Source organism: Psammomys obesus, unplaced genomic scaffold (genome assembly GCF_907164565.1).
Source record: "Psammomys obesus unplaced genomic scaffold, mPsaObe1.curated_primary_1811, whole genome shotgun sequence".
Taxonomy (NCBI): domain Eukaryota; kingdom Metazoa; phylum Chordata; class Mammalia; order Rodentia; family Muridae; genus Psammomys; species Psammomys obesus.
In genome coordinates this window covers 3,671,193-3,691,507 of record NW_026596117.1, presented here as the reverse complement: position 1 = coordinate 3,691,507, position 20,315 = coordinate 3,671,193, and the positions used below count along the sequence as shown (strand labels likewise).

The 20,315-nt window shown below is 36.1% G+C and overlaps 1 protein-coding gene across 1 annotated transcript in view; it reads right to left on the bottom strand.

Moving 5' to 3' along the window:
- The window catches only part of Tecrl (trans-2,3-enoyl-CoA reductase like), a 76,758-nt gene extending 71,990 nt beyond the window's left edge, over positions 1–4,768 (bottom strand). Inside the window, exon 1 of the mRNA XM_055629362.1 lies at positions 4,541–4,768. Within this exon, the coding sequence (XP_055485337.1) occupies positions 4,541–4,768 (228 nt within the window). The remainder of the gene's footprint in view (positions 1–4,540) is intronic.
- Positions 4,769–20,315: the final 15,547 nt, after the last annotated feature.

Below are 20,315 nucleotides of genomic sequence, written 5' to 3'. Positions count from 1 at the left end.
GGAAATCTATCTCAGACAATTAGGAATAGTATTTCCTGAAGATCCAGCTATACCACTCATAGGCATGTATCCAAAATATGCTCAAGTACACAACAAGGACATTTGCTCAACCATGTTCTTAGCAGTGTAGTTCATAATAGCTAGAATCTGGAAACAAGACAGATATCCCTCAACTGAGGAATGGATACAGAAATCGTGGTACTTTTACACAATGGAATACTACTCAGTAATAATAAAAAAAAAAACCATGAAATTTGCAGGTGAATGGTGAGATTGAGAAAAGATCTTCTCTGACATGAACTCAGTGGCTGGCTCTTCGATCACCTCCCCCTGAAGGGGGAGCAACCTTTCCAGGCCACAGAGGAAGACAATTGCAGCAGGCCTGATGAGACTTTATAAGCTAGGGTCAGATGGAAGAGGAGGAGGACCTCCCCTGTCAGTGGACTTAGGGAAGGTGGTGGGAGTAGATGAGGGAGGCAGGGTAGGATTGGGAGGGAGTGGGGAAGAGCACTATAGCTGGGATACAATGTGAGAAACTTTAATTAATATAAAAAAGAAAAAAGATTATAATTTTCAAGACTTATTTAAAGTGATACTATCACAGTTAAGAATTTTCAGAAATTTGGACAAACTATTTAAAGACACTCTTTGTAAGGCAATCTAATTCCATTATTATCTCCATGGGTCTGTAACAGTAGGTCACATTTGAACTAATGGAGTAGTGTTAGTGCTTTATTTCCATGAAATCTTCAGAAAGATTATGTTGAAGCTAAGGGCAGACATAGAATAAAAGAAAAGGAAGGACCCTCTTCTCTTTTGAATAAAGATCAAACAAAACAGAATGGGAAGACACTGAACCATCCATCACTCGCTGTGCTTTATGTCCTTGCTCTGCTCTTGAATAAGTGACTTAGCAGCAGATAAGCTTCTGACATTTTTAGATAAAGGAGACAACCATAGGAGCTAAATGTTAATAATTCTCCATTTCCTTAAAACATATTTCTGTATAATCTCTTGTATTTGATGTTCCAGTAAATGTCTTAGGAATGTATTTTTTAAGTTCTTCTTTGTATCATCATTAATTATTTGTTATTTTAGTCATTCATGAAAAAAAAGTTATGTAAACATCTCTAGATGATTCATGAGGATTGAGACAGGCTTTGCCATCAGAATAAAGCTGTCTACAGATTAATTATATATGAATTTAAAGATAATTTTTTTCCAACCATCTTTGGGGAAAATAAAGAGAAATCTTTGATAGAATGATGTCAAGACATGTGTTTGTATGGGAATAGATTTACATTTGCTTTAAATATAGCTAGAAAATAGCAAAATGTGCATCCTTTATTTATAGTGTTCCAATTAAAAACTGTCACTTTAGAACAAGATAGCAATATCCATACTCTCTATTTCAGTGGGAGTCATTACCTAAAGGTGAATTGCTTAGAAGTGTGCCAAGCTATGATTTAAATGCTGAAGATTCAGAAGTGAAAGAAACAATAAAACCTCTCAGTTTGTGAATCCAACATACTATTGTCAGACCAAATAATAAAAAGAAAAATAGTGTCATATAGTAACATCTGTAGAAAATTGGGGGAAAGGAGACATTTTGGTTTGTACTGAAGTTTCAAAATTAGGAACAGCCTGTGGGAAAATGTGACAGTGAAAACGAAAAAGAATGCAAAGCTTAGTTGCCAGGCAGAATGTATTATCTGACACAATATAACAGCTACCTCTGGTTGCCATGTAGGGAATACACTGTAGGTGATAGTGACAAATGAAGGGTGAAGATTTAAGCAAGCTGGCAGTGGAAGTGGCAGGGATCTGTCAGAGTCTGGATATACTTTGAAGGTATTGTCAAGAAGATGGATTGCGTGGGGTGTGAGATTAAGAGATGAATCAGGACTCCCATGAGTATCTGGAGAGTTATTTGAAGGGTGGTTTCCATTTATTTACTTGGAGATCTCTAGGGAAGCTAATTAGTGCGAGATCTAGATAGAGTCCACTCATGGCATTTGATAATACTATTTTAAACTAAAGATATCAAATATCATGTCAAGTCATAAACATAAAGTAGTAGAACTAGATTTGCTTTTTTCTTAGAGTTTATATGGACCAACATTGCCTATCCAAATCGTGAGTATAATTAAAAATAGTTGACATTATGTTTAAGTCACTATCTTAGGATGTCCCATATATTATCAGCTTCAGATAGGATAAATTAGGCATGCCTATAAAAGACACAGATAGACAGAAGATATTGGTGAAGTGATGATAATGATGATAATGCTAAAGAGACAAAAATAGCTTTGATTATAAATAACAATGAGTTCGATGATGATGAATCAGCAGAGATTTTTTTTTTTAAATCACCAAAGAAACACTACAGAAATAAAATCTTTGTGGAATTCAATACAAGTGTCTTGAGAAGACTTCTACTTGATAAATAACAGAATATGCTGCATTCGCACTGTAACAGCACGGTCATGAGGATGGGGTTCAGCCGTCTTTGGACAGCTGCACTGATGACTCTGCAAGTTCCAGCTCTGGAAAGTGTGGAAGATAAAGGCCCAGGGGAGACAGACATGGATAGAGTAAAAGGAGAGGAGCACTGAGGTGACAACATCAGAGGAATGGAACACTTCATATTTACCCCATAGATTAAGACAGTAAAGTATAAAACCACAAACAAAATCAGTCTATGATGATTGAAGCTTCAAGCTATTTGAAACCATTAAAGGACAACCAAAAATGTACATTTGCCCATATCTCTTTTTCATGCATTACGGAGCCAAATTATGGCATAAAGCAAAACAAACAAACAATTAAAAAAAATAAAAACAACAACAAAAGACCCTCCTCTTCTTAATGTGAAATCAGAGGTTTGATTTAATTACTCAAACTCTTACAGCATGTATGGCAGTGGCAGCTTATATTTAGTGACTGGCATATGGGCTGTGATCTGGGTCGAATTTTCAGTAAGAAAAAAAAAATAAAAGAACAGTGGAACAACAGGTGAATGAATGAAAGAAAATAAAAATAGGATGGTGAGGAATCCAAAGTGAATATGGGGTTGATCCCTATGAAATCTTACCACTCCAAAGGCAAGTTCTAGGATTTTTACAGTTGATGTGTGGAATTCCTAAGAGAGTAGGTTTCTGGTTTTCTTCCAGTTTAATTCATATCTAAGTAAGTGAAGTTTATTCTCGTTTCTCCAAAGAAAATATCAGGTATGAGAGCAATAATTATCAATATTTAAAATTCCTCATCATTTTAAGGTAACAATTCATAAGTTATCCCCTGCTCTTTTGTTCATTGCTTTTTTTTTCACTCGTGCACTTTTTATGCAATGAGACTTTTTATAGTAAAGTACTGCAATTGCCAGCTCTGTCTGGCTGAGATTTAAAGTTTTAACAGTTTTCTTATTCCTGAAATGATTTATCAAAATCAAAGAAAATATTTTTAATATTAAACAGAAATTATGTAAATATATATATCAAATTTTCTTTAAGATAAAACACATTTCTCCCTTACAGAAATGTAAGTGTATATGATCTTCAATTGTATAGAAATAGATTATTGGAGTCTCCTTAGTGTTACTTGTGACCTGTATTAAAATATGACATCTTAATATTTATTTTGTGCCTAAAAGGAAATCATTGTGTTCAACTAGGAAGCTACCAATCCTAGCACAATTTGAAAATAAATAATATTTTTGACAGTTATGATGAGCAGTGAGCAGTGCTCTTCTCTAGCAGCTCACTTGCAGCATGGTTAAATACAGTAAGTGACTGTACAGTTTGTTTAGACAAACAACAACCAACAGTATTTCTATGAAACCAAATAAATAAATAATTTTGAAAATATCACTCTTGTAATGAAGTTTTTGTCTTTTGAAATTTATGAAAAATATATTGGTACATGATCCATGTACTTACACCTCAATGAGCACATGTTCATACTTCAATTTGCTAATCTATGATATTCAGATAGTAACATTCTTCTTGAAACATCTGGGTATGCAGATGCAGAGATGTGAGGCATGAATAAGCTATACTCTTTAAGAATGTGAAGAATGCTCTTTAAAAAGATGAAAACTTCAGAAAAATAATCAACCCAAAACAGTATGCTAAAATGCCTACATTTTAGATATTACTAAATACGTTTAACATTCATTGGTTTTACTTCCTCTTTTCTACAAACACGTCTAAAATGATATGCATTTTATTGCTTAAAAGGCGTGAAAGGAAAATATTTTATGGCAATCTGAGTTTTGCTCTAAATATTTTTTTACTTCTGGATTGTGGGCAATATTACAGGAAATGCAACATAAATCATATCAGTTAAAATGATTATTTTAAGTTGAACATGAGGATGCAGCAAATGTTTCTTCTTGGTACAGTATATAAGGAATCTTCTTTTTCACTCAAAAATTAAGTTTGGGATTTAGAAATACAGTTAGCAAAGTCCTGACATCAAATAGTAAAGTCAGTAATTTTGAGCCTAACAAGAAACATTTAAAAAGATGAACAAACCTTACCTTATCCAGAATACATATCTGTTTTCTTGTATGAGCATCCAGTATTTCAATCTCAAAGTGAGTCGTTTTTGAACGTTTGACTGCTGGAGTTGTCTTTAGCGGGCCTGCTGAGAGTACAAGTTGTGACAAGGAGTGGAAATTTCTTGTATTATTCCTCATTGTGGACTGTGGAAGTCCCTGGAATAAAAATTCCCTCTTGCGTTCCAGGGACTTGTGCCTTTTGAACATTGTGTGAAGTAGCAGGGCCGTGTGGCATGTAAACAGGAGACACTTGCAAGAGTGCTCGCTTTGCACCAGTTAAATACTGCTGTGGAAGCCCTGAGAGGTCAAGCGAGCGGCATGCCATTCCAGCAGGCTAGTTTTATTTAGCAGGCTCGAAAACAATGGCTGATCTGATTTCTATATATAACACAATTGAGAATTGCTGCAGAGTAGTGCATCGCCTTCTGCATTTGAAATATTTCTAACTTTCTCTTTTTATCTCTGCTACTTATGGGTGTTCTTATCTGGAATTCCAATGCAGAAGAGAGTGCTTTTATTATCTCCCAATTCTGGATTCAGTAATCTTCAAAACTATTACATACTGGTTCACATTCATATATATTTTACTTTAGCAGAGTGACACCTCAGAGGATGAATAATAAAGTTGAAAAATATTAGATAACACATTTTAATTCTGTCTACAGTTAAGGCCATTGCATATTCATGAAGACAATTGTATGATGAGTTTCACTATGTATCAATTACAAACATAGCCAGCAATAGGATACACTGAACTTTCATAGGGACAAAACTGGCAGACAAAAACTAGAGAACATTTGAATAATACTTGATATAAATGAGAAATATATACATACACACACATATGAGTCTGCATATTTGCCGTGATTAGTAAAATTTACCAGGGACAGTTACAAGTTTGAAATGGAACTAAAATTATGAGAAACAGCATGATTAGTAAATGCATATAAAATATTCATTATATTCTTGGGCCAAGTGAGATGGCTCTGTGAGCAAAGAAACTTACAACCAAGCTTGGTGATCTGAATTAGGACCCCAGGATCTAAACGGTGGAAGGAGAAAACTTAGCTTCCAAATTACCCTTTGACTTCCCTGTGCATCTCAATACACACACACACACACACACACACACACACACACACACACACAGACTGATGTAAAGGTTAGAAAGACCACAATACACTCCTCTCACAGTTTATGTAAAGTGATCCCAAAATGTAAAATATGATGCAGTAAAACACCCAGTAATTCTTATGATATCAATAGCAATAATGATCATAGAAGGAAAAAATGATAGAAGTCATAGCTTCAGTGTTGAAAATTGTATATATTAATCTGTGATAATTGTTTTAATTTAAAACATGGGGAAATAGAAAATTTGCAGTTAATTTTTTGTCTTACATAAATGAAGTAATTTTTTTAAATTATTTTATTTACATTTATTTACTTTACATCCCAAGAGTGCCCCTTTCCTCCCATCCCCTTCTTTCCCTGCTTCTGTCTTTTCTTCTCCCTATCCCCCAGAAAAGGGGAGATCCTCTCTTCCATATCAATCCTCCCCAGCAATCAAGTCACATCAGGACTAAGTATATCCTCATCACCCGAGGCCAAGCAAGGTAGTCCTGCCAGGGAGATGTGATCTGAATGCAGGCAATAAAGTCCATGATAGCCTCTCCCCATCACTTCTCAACAGGCAACCCACAAATGAAGTAATTTTGAATGTAAATTGCATTAAATTTTTTCTGAGTTGATTTATTGTATTGATAATTCACTTAACAATGCCTCATTATATACTTGACACCAGCAAATTAATAAAATTTATAACCATACTGACAAGAGGTAAAAAGAGTCAGTTATGAACTGGAATATTTCTCTAATGAAATATTTTTATAATAAATTATAAATAGGTCTTGCAAAGGAACATCATCATCTGGCATTTATTGCTTATTTTTAAGAACAACAACAACAACAAAAGTCAATTATTCTCTATTTACAAAACAAATTCATTTGGGATCATTTCATTAATTTAGTTTTATATTTATGTGTATGTATGTATGACTGCTTGTGTGCATGTAAACCAGAGCAAGTACCATGAGTGCCAGAAGAGGGTTTCGATCCTCTGCAAGTGGAGTTATTGGCAAGAGTAAATCACTTGAGGTGCTTGATTAGAACCAAAGGGAGGGAGGTCTTTTGCAGGAGCAGGAAGTCCTCTTAGCTGCTGCTCCTTCTCTCCAGCAAGTCATGACTTCACTCCTTAACATAATTGAAATTTTTAGCACAATAGTAATATACAGAAAAAATTTAACATGAGGTTTTTTTTACCATTTTAGTTTAGCTTTTAAATTATGTTTAAATATATTTGAATTATGTCTCTATGTGTTTGTGAGCACATGACCAGAGTACCACATGGGCCAGAAGAAGAAACAGACCCCAAGAAGCCAGAGTTAGAGGAGTTTTGCTGGGAACAGAATTCTAGTCCTCCATTAAAAGGGTATGCTCTTAAATCTGCTGAGTCATCTATCGGGGCCCATAAGAGCTCATATATGATTCTGTGTCCTTCTCCATAACATATTGGGTATACTATATTTGAAGATCCAATTTTGTTAAGCTATTATTTACAAATATTGATGGGTTATTTTTAAGGCCAGGTTTTGTCTTTCAAGGTATGTGATTAGAAAGTTGAATAATATCTTGTCCAGATTAGAATAGTAGTATACAGAGAGTAACATATGCTGTAAAAGTGGCCTGTAATCTCCCTATACACTTCTTGAGCCTTTGAGATCTTTTAATCTCTAATGGTCCCAATATATTTGTAGACATTATTTTAGAAACTTATTTTCTAGTTGAAATTTTTCTGTATTTTCTTACAGATTCATTTCTTTCCTATTTTAATTACTGTATTTACTTATTTTCTTTACATCCAGATCGTAGCCTCCTCTCTCCTGCCCTCCAGGTCCAGTCTCTCTCTCCTTTCTCCAACCCTCCCTCCTCTATTCTTTCTGCTTGCAATAAAACTTTGAATCATCCCTAAATATTTAAAATTCATACTTCTTTTGTAGCTCCCTTCCTCATCTCTTCCCAGTCCCACCCTCCCTCACTGTTTTCCCATTATGCCCCTCCTCTAGTCCACTGATAGGGGAGTTCTTCTCACCTCCCCTCTGACCTTAGCCTATCAGGTCTAATCAGGACTGGCTGCATTGTCCTTCTTGGTGGCCTGACAAGGCTGCAGTCCCCCTTCCCCCAGGGGAGGTGATCAAAGAGCCAGCCACTGAGTTCATGTCAGAGACAGACCCTGCTCCCCTTACTAAAAAAACAACTTGCAGACTGAGCTTCCATGGACAATGTCTGAGCAAAGAATCTAGGTTATCTCCATGTGTGGTCCTTGGTTGGAGTATCAATCTCTGAAAAGACCCCTGAGCCCAAATTTCTTGGTTCTGTTGCTCTCCTTGTGGAGCTCCTATCCACTTCAGGTCTTTCATCTCCCCATTCTTTCATAAGATTCTCTGCACTCTCCCCAAAGTTTGGCTATGAGTCTCAACATCTACTTTGATGCCCTGCTGAATAGAGTCTTTCAGAGGCCCTCTGTGGTAGGCTCCTGTCCTGTTCCCTTCAGAAGTCTATCTAGTTTGCCTTTCCTAATGAGGACTGAGCATCTTACCTAGAGTCCTCCTTCTTGCTTAGCTTCTTTTGATCATGCTCCCATCAGTCTCTCATGTGCTGGGATTTCAGCGATGAGCTCCCATGCCTGGTTTAAAAGTGTTTTTATCAAACAAATGCTGTGTCACTTAGTGAAATGAGGTCATAATATTTGCATCTAACTCTCAAATGACTTAAAATATAAGAATTCCTTCAAGGTCAAAAATGTTAATTTTTGTTTAAAATGTTCTTTGTTTTATTATTTTAAGAACCTTTTAAGTTATTAGCTGTTTAAAAATAAGATGAAGTAAGTTTACTAGTGTAGAATTCATAATAACAACCCTAAATTGTACATAATATATAGAAGCTATAAACTTTTAATATTACAGTTGTTAATATTTGAAAATGAAATACATGCTTCAAAATAGAAAGCTGGATTGTACCTCTAGAAATCAACATACACTTGTAATATCTTATCAACTAGTAGCTAATCTTGTTTTCTGGTTCGCAAAACAAGTTTCATTATTACAACTTTAAATGAGATAATGCCATTTGCATATTATACACACAAAAAATGTTATGAAAATTCTTGTTCATTGTAATGTTATAAAATATGTATGTATACATTGCCTGATACACGAAACTGTTAAAATTATATAATGACCATTGCTATTTATGTATTTTATAGTGATATTTGTTTACTCTTCCTTTTCCTTTAAATACTAGAATATATTCAGGATGATTTCATAGAAATCATAATATGATCAAAAGTATCTCATTGATTATTTTCTACATGTTTGTCATATGACTCATGAGTAATTTAAATAGTGTAAGAAAATTGAACAATTTCAGTTCAGTAGAACGATTATATGGTTCTACTGAAATTATATTAGCCATGTTTTATAAAACAAATATTGTGCCTAAAATTAAATTAAAACTCTTTAAAGTCAAATACTCATAAAAAGAAAATATGCATAAATTCATTATTAAAGTATTTACAAATATCTTCAGTTGCAGATAGAGTAATGGTCTAAAAATATGAGATACCAGATAAAAATGATCTGTTCAAACAATAATTCCTCTTCGATTTGCTTTGCACAGAATGGACTTGGGTTGGAAGAGATTCATCTTCACTGTTTTCTCCACACTCTCATCTCCAGGAACATAAGTAACTCTCTCAAGCTTTCTCTCTTTAATTGTTACTTCAGTATTTTCCTCTACTCTTCTCTTTAATTCTCCAATGTCAATAAGTTTTTTGCTATATTCAACCACATTTTCTAGCCAGATCATATATCAACACTATTTATCTCCTTTCTCATAGGACAATCAAACCATATCTAATTACTATTTTTCTTCACACTTGACAGTGAAGCTAAACACTGTTTACAGTGAAGTTAAACACTATATACAGCTTTATAACATCAAAAACACCCCAGAACTCAAACAGCCCAAAGATACCATTGTAGCTCCTTTGAATATGACTTTAATTCCCTAATTCCTACTCTCTCCTGCTCCTTGTCCGTATCCTCCTCCCTTTATTTTCCTATTCTACATCCTCTTCTCCATTCTTCTTCCCTCTTTTTCTTTTCTTTATGTCTCTTCTTAACTCCTTTTTTGATGTTTGCCTGCTCCATCATCCTGGCACAACTGCATTATAGTGCAAAAGGTCTTTCTTGTTTCGATGAAGTTGGCCTTCATGTCAAAGTGCCTTCAGGAACTGTAATAACTGAACAGAATGTAGTAATCTCCAAGGACTGTGTTCATTCATCAGCAGATTGATTGTGGTAGGGGAAATAGTCTGGGTAGCCTTCTGATATTTTACTAATTGTAATTTATTTGTTTAAATATATCATATAAAACAAAATGTACTTACCATCCCAAGTTTAACAGTACATCACTATGAATTTGGGCCTTTGTCCATCTTATCACATTGTAAGAAAGACCACCAAGTGAAACAGTATTACTTGCTTGTGTTTTCATCTTCCCAAACTCCTTAGACCTGAACACTGTGGGTGTGTAATACATGTATAGCAGGGATTGGAAGAAACCCAGAGTTACAGAGGTTCTGGGTGAATGTGTATTTTTACAGCTGCATTGCCTGTCAACAACCATGCAACCAACTGGCCTATTGCAAATTGGCAAAACCATAATCTATATGGGCCAGTCTCAAAAGGGATGCCAAAGATTTCCTCGGGAGTCTGAGTAGGAGTGCTCGTAGAAGCCTGAGAAGTGTGTGTCAAGCCTGGTAACTGCAGCTACTGTCTTCAGGATAACAGCTACTGCCTTCACAGTCTGAGACTGATAAACTCCGAGACTTGGTATTAAGACTAGCTAGTTCCTGCCCTGCGTTTTATCTAATAAATATGTTGAGGTTCTTGGTGGTGATGGATAGACAACCAGACATGACTCAACCTCGTTTTAGGTATGTTCAGGGATGGTTCTGACATTATGAAGCTGTAATTAGACATTTAGACATATGTCTACCATTTCTTCATCTGCTTATTGCCCCTATCCAAGATTTTGGGATGCAAACCAGGTGGGACATGGCAGTCTATTCCAACCATAATTATTATTTCTCAGTACTTAGCATATCATATTATCTGAGAAAATATTTTTTAATTTTATTTTATTTTATTAATTGCAGTTTATTCACTTTGTATCTCCCATAAGCTCATCCCACCTGCCCTCCTGATACCACCCTCCCTCCCCCTTCTGCAGGCATGCCCCTTCCCAAGTCCACTGGTAGGGGAGGTCCTCCTCTCCTTCCTTCTGATCTTACTCTCTCAGATCTCATCAGGAGAGATGGCTGCATTGTGATCTTCTGTGGCCTGGTAAGGCTGCTCTCCCCTCAGGGGGAGGTGATCAAAGAGCAGGCCAATCAGATTATGTCAGAGGCAGTCCCTCTTCCTATTACTATGTAACCCACTTGTACACTAAACTGCCATGGGCTACATCTATGCAGGGGTTTTAGGTTATCACCATGCTTGGTACTTGTTTGGAGTGTGAGTCTCTGGGAAGACCTTTGTGTTTAAATTTTCTGGTTCTGTTGCTCTCCTTGTGGGGTTCCTGTCCTCTCCATATCTTACTATTTCCCACGTCTTATATAAGATTCCATGCACTCTGCCGAACAGTTGGCCATAAGTCTCAGCGTCTGCTTTGATAGTCTGCAGGGCAGAGCTTTTCAGAGGCCCTTTGTGGCAGGTTCTTAGGTTGTTTCCTGTTTTCTTCTTCTTCTTCTCATGTGCATCCTCTTTGCCTTTCAGGATGGGGATTGAGCATTTTAGTCAGGGTCCTCTCTCTTGATTAGTTTCTTTAGATGTACAGATTTAAGTAGGTTTATCCTATGTTATATGCCTATATGAGTGAGTATATACCGTGTGTGTCTTTCTGCTTCTGGGACAGCTCACTCAGGATGAACTTTTCCAGGTCCCACCATTTACCTGCATATTTCATGATTTCCTTATTTTTCATTGCAGAGTAATACTCCATTGTGTAGATGTATCACAATTTCTGCATCCATTCTTCAGTTGAGGGGCATCTGGGCTCTTTCCAGCTTCTGGCTATTACAAATAAAGCTGTTACAAACATGGTTGAGCAAATGTCCTTTTTGTGTACTTGAGCCTCTTTTGGATATATGCCTAGGAGTGGTAGAGCTGGATCTTGAGGAAGTGCTATTCTTTGTTGTCTGAGAAAGCGCCAGATTGCTTTCCAGAGTGGTTGTACATGTTGACATTCCCACCAGCAGTGGAGGAGGGTTCCCCTTTCTCCACAACCTCTCCAGCATGTGTTTTCAATTGAGTTTTTCATCTTGGTCATTCTGATGGGTGTGAGATGAAATCTCAGGGTCGTTTCGATTTGCATTTCCCTAATGGCTAATGAGGCTGAGCATTTCTTTTAAGTGTTTCTCTGCCATTTGATATTCCTCTACAGAGAGTTCTCTGTTTAGCTCTGTTCTCTATTTTTTAATTGGATTACTTGGTTTGCTGCTTTTCAGCTTCTTTAGTTCTTTATATATACTGGATATTAGCCCTCTGTCAGATAAAGGTTTGGTGAAGATTCTTTCCTAGTCTGTAGGCAGTACAGTAGCCCTCCTGTATATAAAAGACCAAAGGGCTGAGAAAGAAATTAGGGAAACAACACCCTTCACAATAGCCACTAATAACATAAAGTACCTTGGGGTAACCCTAACCAAGCAAGTGAAAGACCTGTTTGAGAAAAACTTCAAGTCTCTGAAGAAAGAAATTGAAGAAGATATCAGAAGATGGAAAGATCTCCCATGCTCATGGATTGGTAGGTTTAACATTGTGAAAATGGCCATCCTGCCAAAAGCAATCTACAGATTCAATGCAATTACCATCAAATTACCAACACATTTCTTTACAAACCTGGAAAGAAAACTTCTCAACTTCATATGGAATAACAAGAAACCCAGAATTGCTAAAATAATCCTCTACAATAAAAGATCTTCTGGAGGTATCTCCATCCCTGATCTCAAGCTGTACTATAGAGCAACAGTTATATAAACTGCATGGTACTGGCATAGAAACAGAATGGTGGATCAATGGAACCGAACAGAAGACCCAGAAATAAACCAACACACTTATGGACACCTGATCTTTGACAAAGATGCCAAAACCATATAATGGAAAACAGATAGCATCTTCAACAAATGGTGCTGGCCTAACTTGATGTCTGTCTACATGTAGAAAAATGCAAATAGATCCATACTTATCACCCTGCACAAAACTGAAGCTCAAGTGGATCAAAGACCTCAACATAAAACCAGACACATTAAATTGGTTAGAAGAAAAAGTGGGGAAAACCGTAGAAATCATTGGTACAGGGGACAACTTCTTGAACAGACCACCAACAGCACAGGTTCTAAGAGCAACAATCAATAAATGGGACCTCATGGAACTGAAAAGCTTCTGTGAAGCAAAGGCCACCATCTGAGAAACTATTAAAATGTATATTAAATTAGAGATGAAGAAAAGCTCACAGAACTACAATTTTTCCATCTATTTAAAATTTATTATAGATGGATATGGTGGCTATTACCTGTATTTGTAACACTGAGGGTGAGAACTGTGGACTACTCTGCTGTTATGAGTTCCAGGACAGCCTGAGCTGCAGTAAGAGGAGACTGTGTCTCAAAAGCAGAGGAAAAAGTCAAATTACAAGCTAACAAAATCACCAACTTTAAAAAAATATCATGTTTCTAAATTTTTATAAATGCTTTTAGCAATTATATTTATTTTAACAAAATCATGTATACATTATTAAATGTATCCTCTCTTGTGGCTTTTCTCACTTTTTACTAATCTAAATCTTAATTGCACAGCAGTGCTTATTAAAATGTCTAAGCACTGATTCTCTTACCTAATTAAATCAACTTCAGTTAGAGTCAGCATTTCATGTCATCCACATGGTTGCTGATTGGATAAAACAAACCTATATGATTTATTCACCACATTGTTCTCATAAAAAATACTGAATAGAACATAAACATGGAAATTAAAAATGTATAGAAAATGCAAGATAAGCATACTGCATGATATAATAAAAATTTTAGTAATTTCTCCCTTAGCACTAAAAATAATTTGTATACTTAATGCACTAATAATACTATATTTTAAAAGTAAAATGCCAATGATGGTGACTTTTAATTCTAACACTTAGAATTTTCTTTGTCAAGTTTTTTTACCTTCTAAGGCTTAAAACTGTATTTTACAGAACATCCAAATTTTCAAATATGCTGTTTATTTTAGTACAGAAAATACTTGCAATTCATATCACTTTTAATGACATCAGAGCTTCTCTGTCTGAGGAAAATTCAGGAACAACCTGGGCCATCACAGAAGTTTATTCTTCTGATTCAAATGTTGTGACAAGAAAAAAATGACCAACTTTATATTCAGATAAAATTTCTTACTAATTTTAGTCATCATCAAAGTTCTCTAAAGGAACATAATTAAGATAATACATAATTTTAAGAAAAAGATAATATAATAAACATATTAAGCTGAGAAATGATTTTCAGGAATGGCATGCACAATAGGGTCTATATAGTCTAACAAGGATTTTCTACATGCTGCAGAGGTTTAAGGTCAAGTAACCACAAAATAAAATATATATATCAAGAATCAATCAGAGAAGGTGGTGGTCTTCAGAACACAATGAAAAACTGGTCAGCCTTGAGTTTGATATCAGCAGAGGGTGGCAGGAAAGGCAGCTGTCAGCTGAACTTATCTGCAAGAGGCAAGCAAGAAGTTAAGATTACTTTTTTTTCTTGTAACTTTTATTTTCACATCGCATTTCTTTATTTCTTAACTCATCCATCATTTACTTATCCATTTAGTGAAATATTCATACACTGAAGAGAAACATAATGGATCGATGAGCTGTGGTTGCTGAGAATAATGAAATGAATAAAAACCATACCTTACTCCTGGAACATATAAACAATTAGCAAAGAGTAATATGTAAATGATTATTCATGACACAGAAACATCTTTAATTTGTATCATTAATGCTTTTGATATTTTGAGTAGGAGAATGATATTTTTAAACCAAGAAATATCGACACTGCAGGCCACTGCTGAAGAAGCATCCAGATTTTATATAAACACCCACCCGCATGGCTTTTCATACACATGAGCAACTGCAGAACATCTGAGAAACAATGAACAGAATCGGTGGATGCATTTATATGCATGTATATTTATGTATAAGAAAAACCCAAAGGCATTTATGAATTTGGGAAAGTTATGGGAAGCGTTGGAGTGGGGGAAAGATATTGGGCTAGATGGGATGAAAATTACAATAAGTAAATGAGTATTGAAAACATGAATTGGACTTTCTTTTATATAGAACAACAACATAGAAGATATCACCTACTTTGAGAAAGGGCCTTCTCTTTTCAGTCAGCCATGTATGGGAGTCCCCTACAGACTCACCCAGAAGTCTTTCTCTTAGTTGACGGCACAGCATATCATGGAGACAGACACGGTTAAACATCACAGCCATTATATTTAGCTGTATATTCTATTGTGTGTGTGTGTGTGTGTGTGTGTGTGTGTTTAATTTTTGAAAAGATGAATTGTTTTCTGGGTTTTGTATGATTATGTAGCTTTTGAAATGAAAAAAAAAACCATAAATATTAAACAGATAAATTGAAGATTTAGTAAATTTTACTTAACTATCTTTAGTTATAATCTTACACTGTGCTTCACATTGAAAACTGTGCTGCTTGAAATTTCTTATTTTCATGAATCAAGTCTGCCTGGTTTGTGTGCTAACAGTCCCTTTGCTGGGTCAGGTTGGCTTCCTATGCCTACAGCTTCTTGTGATCAGTAAAGTGGCATGTCTGCAGCATTCCAGGGGTGAGCATATGTATGCCTCTAGGGATACATGAATTTAGACAGTCTCTCAGTTCTCCTCACAACATTCAACCACACCCATCTTCACTGTGCTGGTTGGCACTGGCAGGAAGACAATATGGCTTCCTTTTCAATTTTTTAATTTAATTTATTTTTTAGTGTTATTTTAATTTTTTATTTATTTATTACAATTTGTTCACTCTGTATCCCTGCTGAAGCCCTCTCCCTCATCTCCTTCCTCTTTTTTCTATATGGCCCTTCCCTTGACCCCTAATAGGAGAGGATCTCCTTCCCTTTCTATCTGACCCTAACCTATCAGGTCTCATGAAGGCTGGCTGCATCATCTTCCTCTGTGGCCTGGCAAGGCTGAACCCCCAAGGGGGAGATGATCAAAGAGCCAGCCAGAGTTCATGTCAGAGACAGCCCCTGTACCCTTTACTATGGAACTCATTTGGAAACTGAGAAGCCTGTGTGCTTCCTCTACACAGGGATTCTAGATCCTCTCCATGCATGCTCCTTGGTTGGAGTATTGGTCTCTGCAGGACCCCCTGTGCTCAGAATTTTAACCTCTGTTGTTTTCCTTGTGGATTTCTCTCACCTCCAGGTCTGTCTATCTCCCTCTTCTTCCATATGACTTCCTTTTCTAAATCATATTAAATGTTCAGTGTCTAGCTGAGACCTGCAGGTAGAAAATAAGCCTGTGGAAACTAAAATTTCAAGTACCTAGTACTTCGGATATCTCACAAACTTTAGTTGTATGTTTATGAATTTTTAAAATTATCCTTTGTTTTCCTAGATATTTTTACAGATTTAGCTCTTTATTTTTGTATATTATTTTTATATATTTTATACATATTCTTTATATATTTATTTATTAATTATTTTTATTAATTACAGTTTATTTACTTTGTATCCCAGCTGTAGCTCCCTCTCTCATTCCCTCCCAACCCATTCTACTCTGCCTCATCTCCCATGCCTTTCCCCAAATCTACTGATAGGGGAGTAGACTTCCCTTTCTCTCTGACCCTAGCCTTTCATGTCTCATCAGGACTTGCTGCATCATCTTCCTATATGACCTGGCAAGGCTGAACCCCCCAGGGGGAGGTGATCAAATATCCAGCACCTAAGTTCATGTCAGAGACAACCCCTGTTCCCATTAGTAGGGCATCCACTTTGACACTGAGCTGCCATGGGCTATATCTGTGCAGGGGTTCTAGGTTATCTCCATGCATGGTTTTCGGTTGGAGTATCAGTCTCAGAAAAGCCCTATTGGGCCCATATTTCTTGGTTCTATTGCTCTCCTTGTGGAGCTCCTGTCTCCTCCAGGTCCTTCTGTCTCCACCTTCTTTCATAAGATTCCCTTCACTCTGCTCAAAGTTTGGCTATGAACCTCAGCATCTGGTTTGACACCCTGCTGGGTAGAGTCTTTTAAGGACCCTATGTGGTAAGCTACTGTCCTTTTTCCTGTGTTCTCCCTCTTTCGATGTCCATCCTATTTGCCTTTCTAAGTCAGGATTGATCATCTTACCCAGGATCCTCCTTCTTGCTTAGTAAGCGAAAAAGAGGTTATCTAGCAAAAATCTCACCACCACCCCCACCAGCCCACAAAAAGCAGCAAAATATGAAGAGACAGCCAAAGTTGTACTGAAAGGGCATAGGATCTTCAGGTTTCAAGAGAGGCCACAACATGTTTTCAAGCATTGCAGGAGGAATTAACTTTCGCTAGAAAAGACATAAAAGGGTTGGTTTTGGAGGGGATTGTCATAGTCTGAGATAATAACAGCATTTTAGGTGCTCGTTAAAAACAGTCTGTAGAGCCGACATGGAAGAGTAAGACCAATTAGAGGCTACTTTGTTTTTATACTAAAAACTGATGGACCTTCCTTAGAAGGTGACAGTTTTGATTAAAATGTAGTGAAGGTCTCTAAAATCAACGAACTGGAACTACTGCTATGCTGGGTACAGAGAACTAAGTTTGCAAACACGGAGAGTCTGCACCACTGGAAAATCAGGAGGTCAACATAATATGTAAATATCGTGGGTCTTTCTCTTCATTAATGTCTCTTAACAACGAAACATTGTATCAAAGATATATACATTTACATTACATATCCATGACTCCCCTATACATTTTACTAATTTATGCAATCCTCAACACTATGTATAACTTTCACATTCCAGGAAAATCATTTGTTTGTTTTAATTACTGTGTGAATTATGAAGGAGAAGAATGGCTCAACACTGGTTTAATATCCTTATTAATTGCAATAAAGTTAAAAAAGTAAATTTAGTTAAAAATGCTTGGTAGAATACCACACAATTTGACTTCCGATTTCTTGAATATAATTCATCCTTGTTTTTTTCTGTAATAAATTATATATGCCTAGGTGTCATCCCCTTATTTATAGAACATTGAATCTTTTCTGTAATCTTTCTTTTATATGAAATGGTCAGGAAAATTTGATAGGAGAGTATCCTTACCCCCATAATAGTTTGGAACACAGTATTTAGCAGTACATGCTTTTCTAAATGGAATTTCTTGTAAACTTAATGGGGTGACTTATGAAAGTGTCACCCCATTTTTCATAAATGCTTATGAAAAAAAGCATTTAAACTCTAAACCATCAAAACAAATAATTAACAGTACATATTATCCTCACTGATTTACACTGTCTCTAATACAAGAATATATATATATATATATATATATATATCAAGCATTATCTCTTAGGAATTAACTACAAGCAAATGCAAATGCAAATCTTTATAATATACAGTTTATTTTAAAATCAGACCATTTAAAAATGTTTAATAATAACATAAATCTATCATGAGGAAAATTTTCTATTAAATTTTATAATATAAAAATAATTAGTTTCACTAAAATGCAACCATCTATGCATGATTTATTTTTAATTTTACTGAATTTCAGGAGGTTAGAGTTTATTCAAGGTCCAGTTGCTTATGTGTCTGCTTGAACACCATCAGAAAGTTTTATCTCCCACAAAGTTTAATTTTTCTTTAATGCAGTCCTTAAAAAGAAGTTTTACTCATGGCTTCTGTAGGCATGTAATAAGTGTTCATCATTCCTTTAAAAAAAATGTGGGCAGAGTGCAGGGAATCTTATGAAAGAAGTGGGAAATAGTAAGATCTGGAGGGGACAGGAGTTCCACAAGGAGAACAAAAGAACCAAAAAATCTGAGCACAGGAGTCTTTCCTGAGACTCATACTCCAACCAAAGACCATGCATGGAGATAACCTAGAACCCCTGCACAGATGTAGCCCATGGCAATTCAGTGTCCAAGTGGGTTCCATAGTAATGGGAAGAGGGACTGCTTCTGACATGAACTGACTGGCCTGCTCTTAATCACCTCCCCCTGAGCAGGAGGCAGCCTTACCAGGCCACAGAGGAAGACAATGCAGCCAGTCCTGATGACATCTCTTAGACTAGGATCAGAAGGAAGGAAAAGAAGTCCTCCCCTATCAGTGGACTTGGGGAGGGGCATGTGTGGAGAAGGGGGGAAAGGAAGGGATTGGGAGGGAAAAAGGGAGGGAGCTACAGGGGAAATACAAAGCAAATAAAGTGTAATTAATAAAAAAATTAAAAAAAAAGAAAAACGTGTCCACTGAATATGTTGGATCAGAAAACAAGTCATAGAGATGTATACCTAAATAAATGATGGAGTCAAAAGAAATACAAAGAAAATATGCATTTTTAAGATTGTAAATGTTGTTTTATTTCCTCAGAAGACAGGATGTGATGAAAGCCATACCCAAGCTTTACAAACACATGGCTTGTGCTTAGTCCAGAGCATTTCTGAGTAACTGTCTCTAGATGTAGACTTAGAAGCCTTTTCTTCCATACCATCTAATCTTCTGCAAACCAAGACCTTGAAGGCTTCAGCTTCCATCCTCTGTGTGCTAACCTAGGCCTAGAATCTTTTCAGCCTCCAGATTTACTACTGAATTATCTCACCCTGTCTAGTTCTTTCTGAACTGTGGCTAGCTCTTTCAACTCACTTGTTCTGAATCAAAACTCCTCTCCAAGATGATTGGTTCAAACTGGCTTCTCTTTGCTTCTCACTGAAAAGCTCTGCTTGAAAAAGCCTCTGATCTCCATTAGCTGAATTGTGTTCAACTGAACTATACCAAACTGTACTATATTCCCAAACTCTACTTTTCTGTCCCATGAACTCTCTTGCTCTCTCTCTCTCTCTCTCTCTCTCTCTCTCTGTGCTGCTCCTTTCCTGTCTTTCTCTTTCCTGTCTTTTCTCATGAGAGTTAGGCATCATCTATCCCTGATTCACCCTGTCAACTCTTCCACTGATTCATCACTTTTGTTATCAATCCTCACTTTTAATAGCAAGTTTCTGGAGTAGTTTTAAATTGAATTATACATGTACGTGTGTAGTTGTGTGTCAATTAAATTAATAGAATTTTGAAGGGATCCTGTGTCAAATCAGGTTCAGAGTACACATCAAATTCTAATGCAAAAATTTAATCAAGTTAAACAAAAAGATAAAACAAGCACACAAAAGATTAGAATAGTATTGTCTAGCAGTGTGTTTTATATATTTCTCTAACAAAAATGTGATGGTATTTTTTTTAAATAATTTTTGAACAAATGTAGCCTCGTAAAAATTCATTTATTGCATATGCAAACACGGCTAGACATTTTTATGTGGTTTTCAACTTTGTTTATTTTGAGGTTACAATGCTCACTCTGCTCTACTAATAAG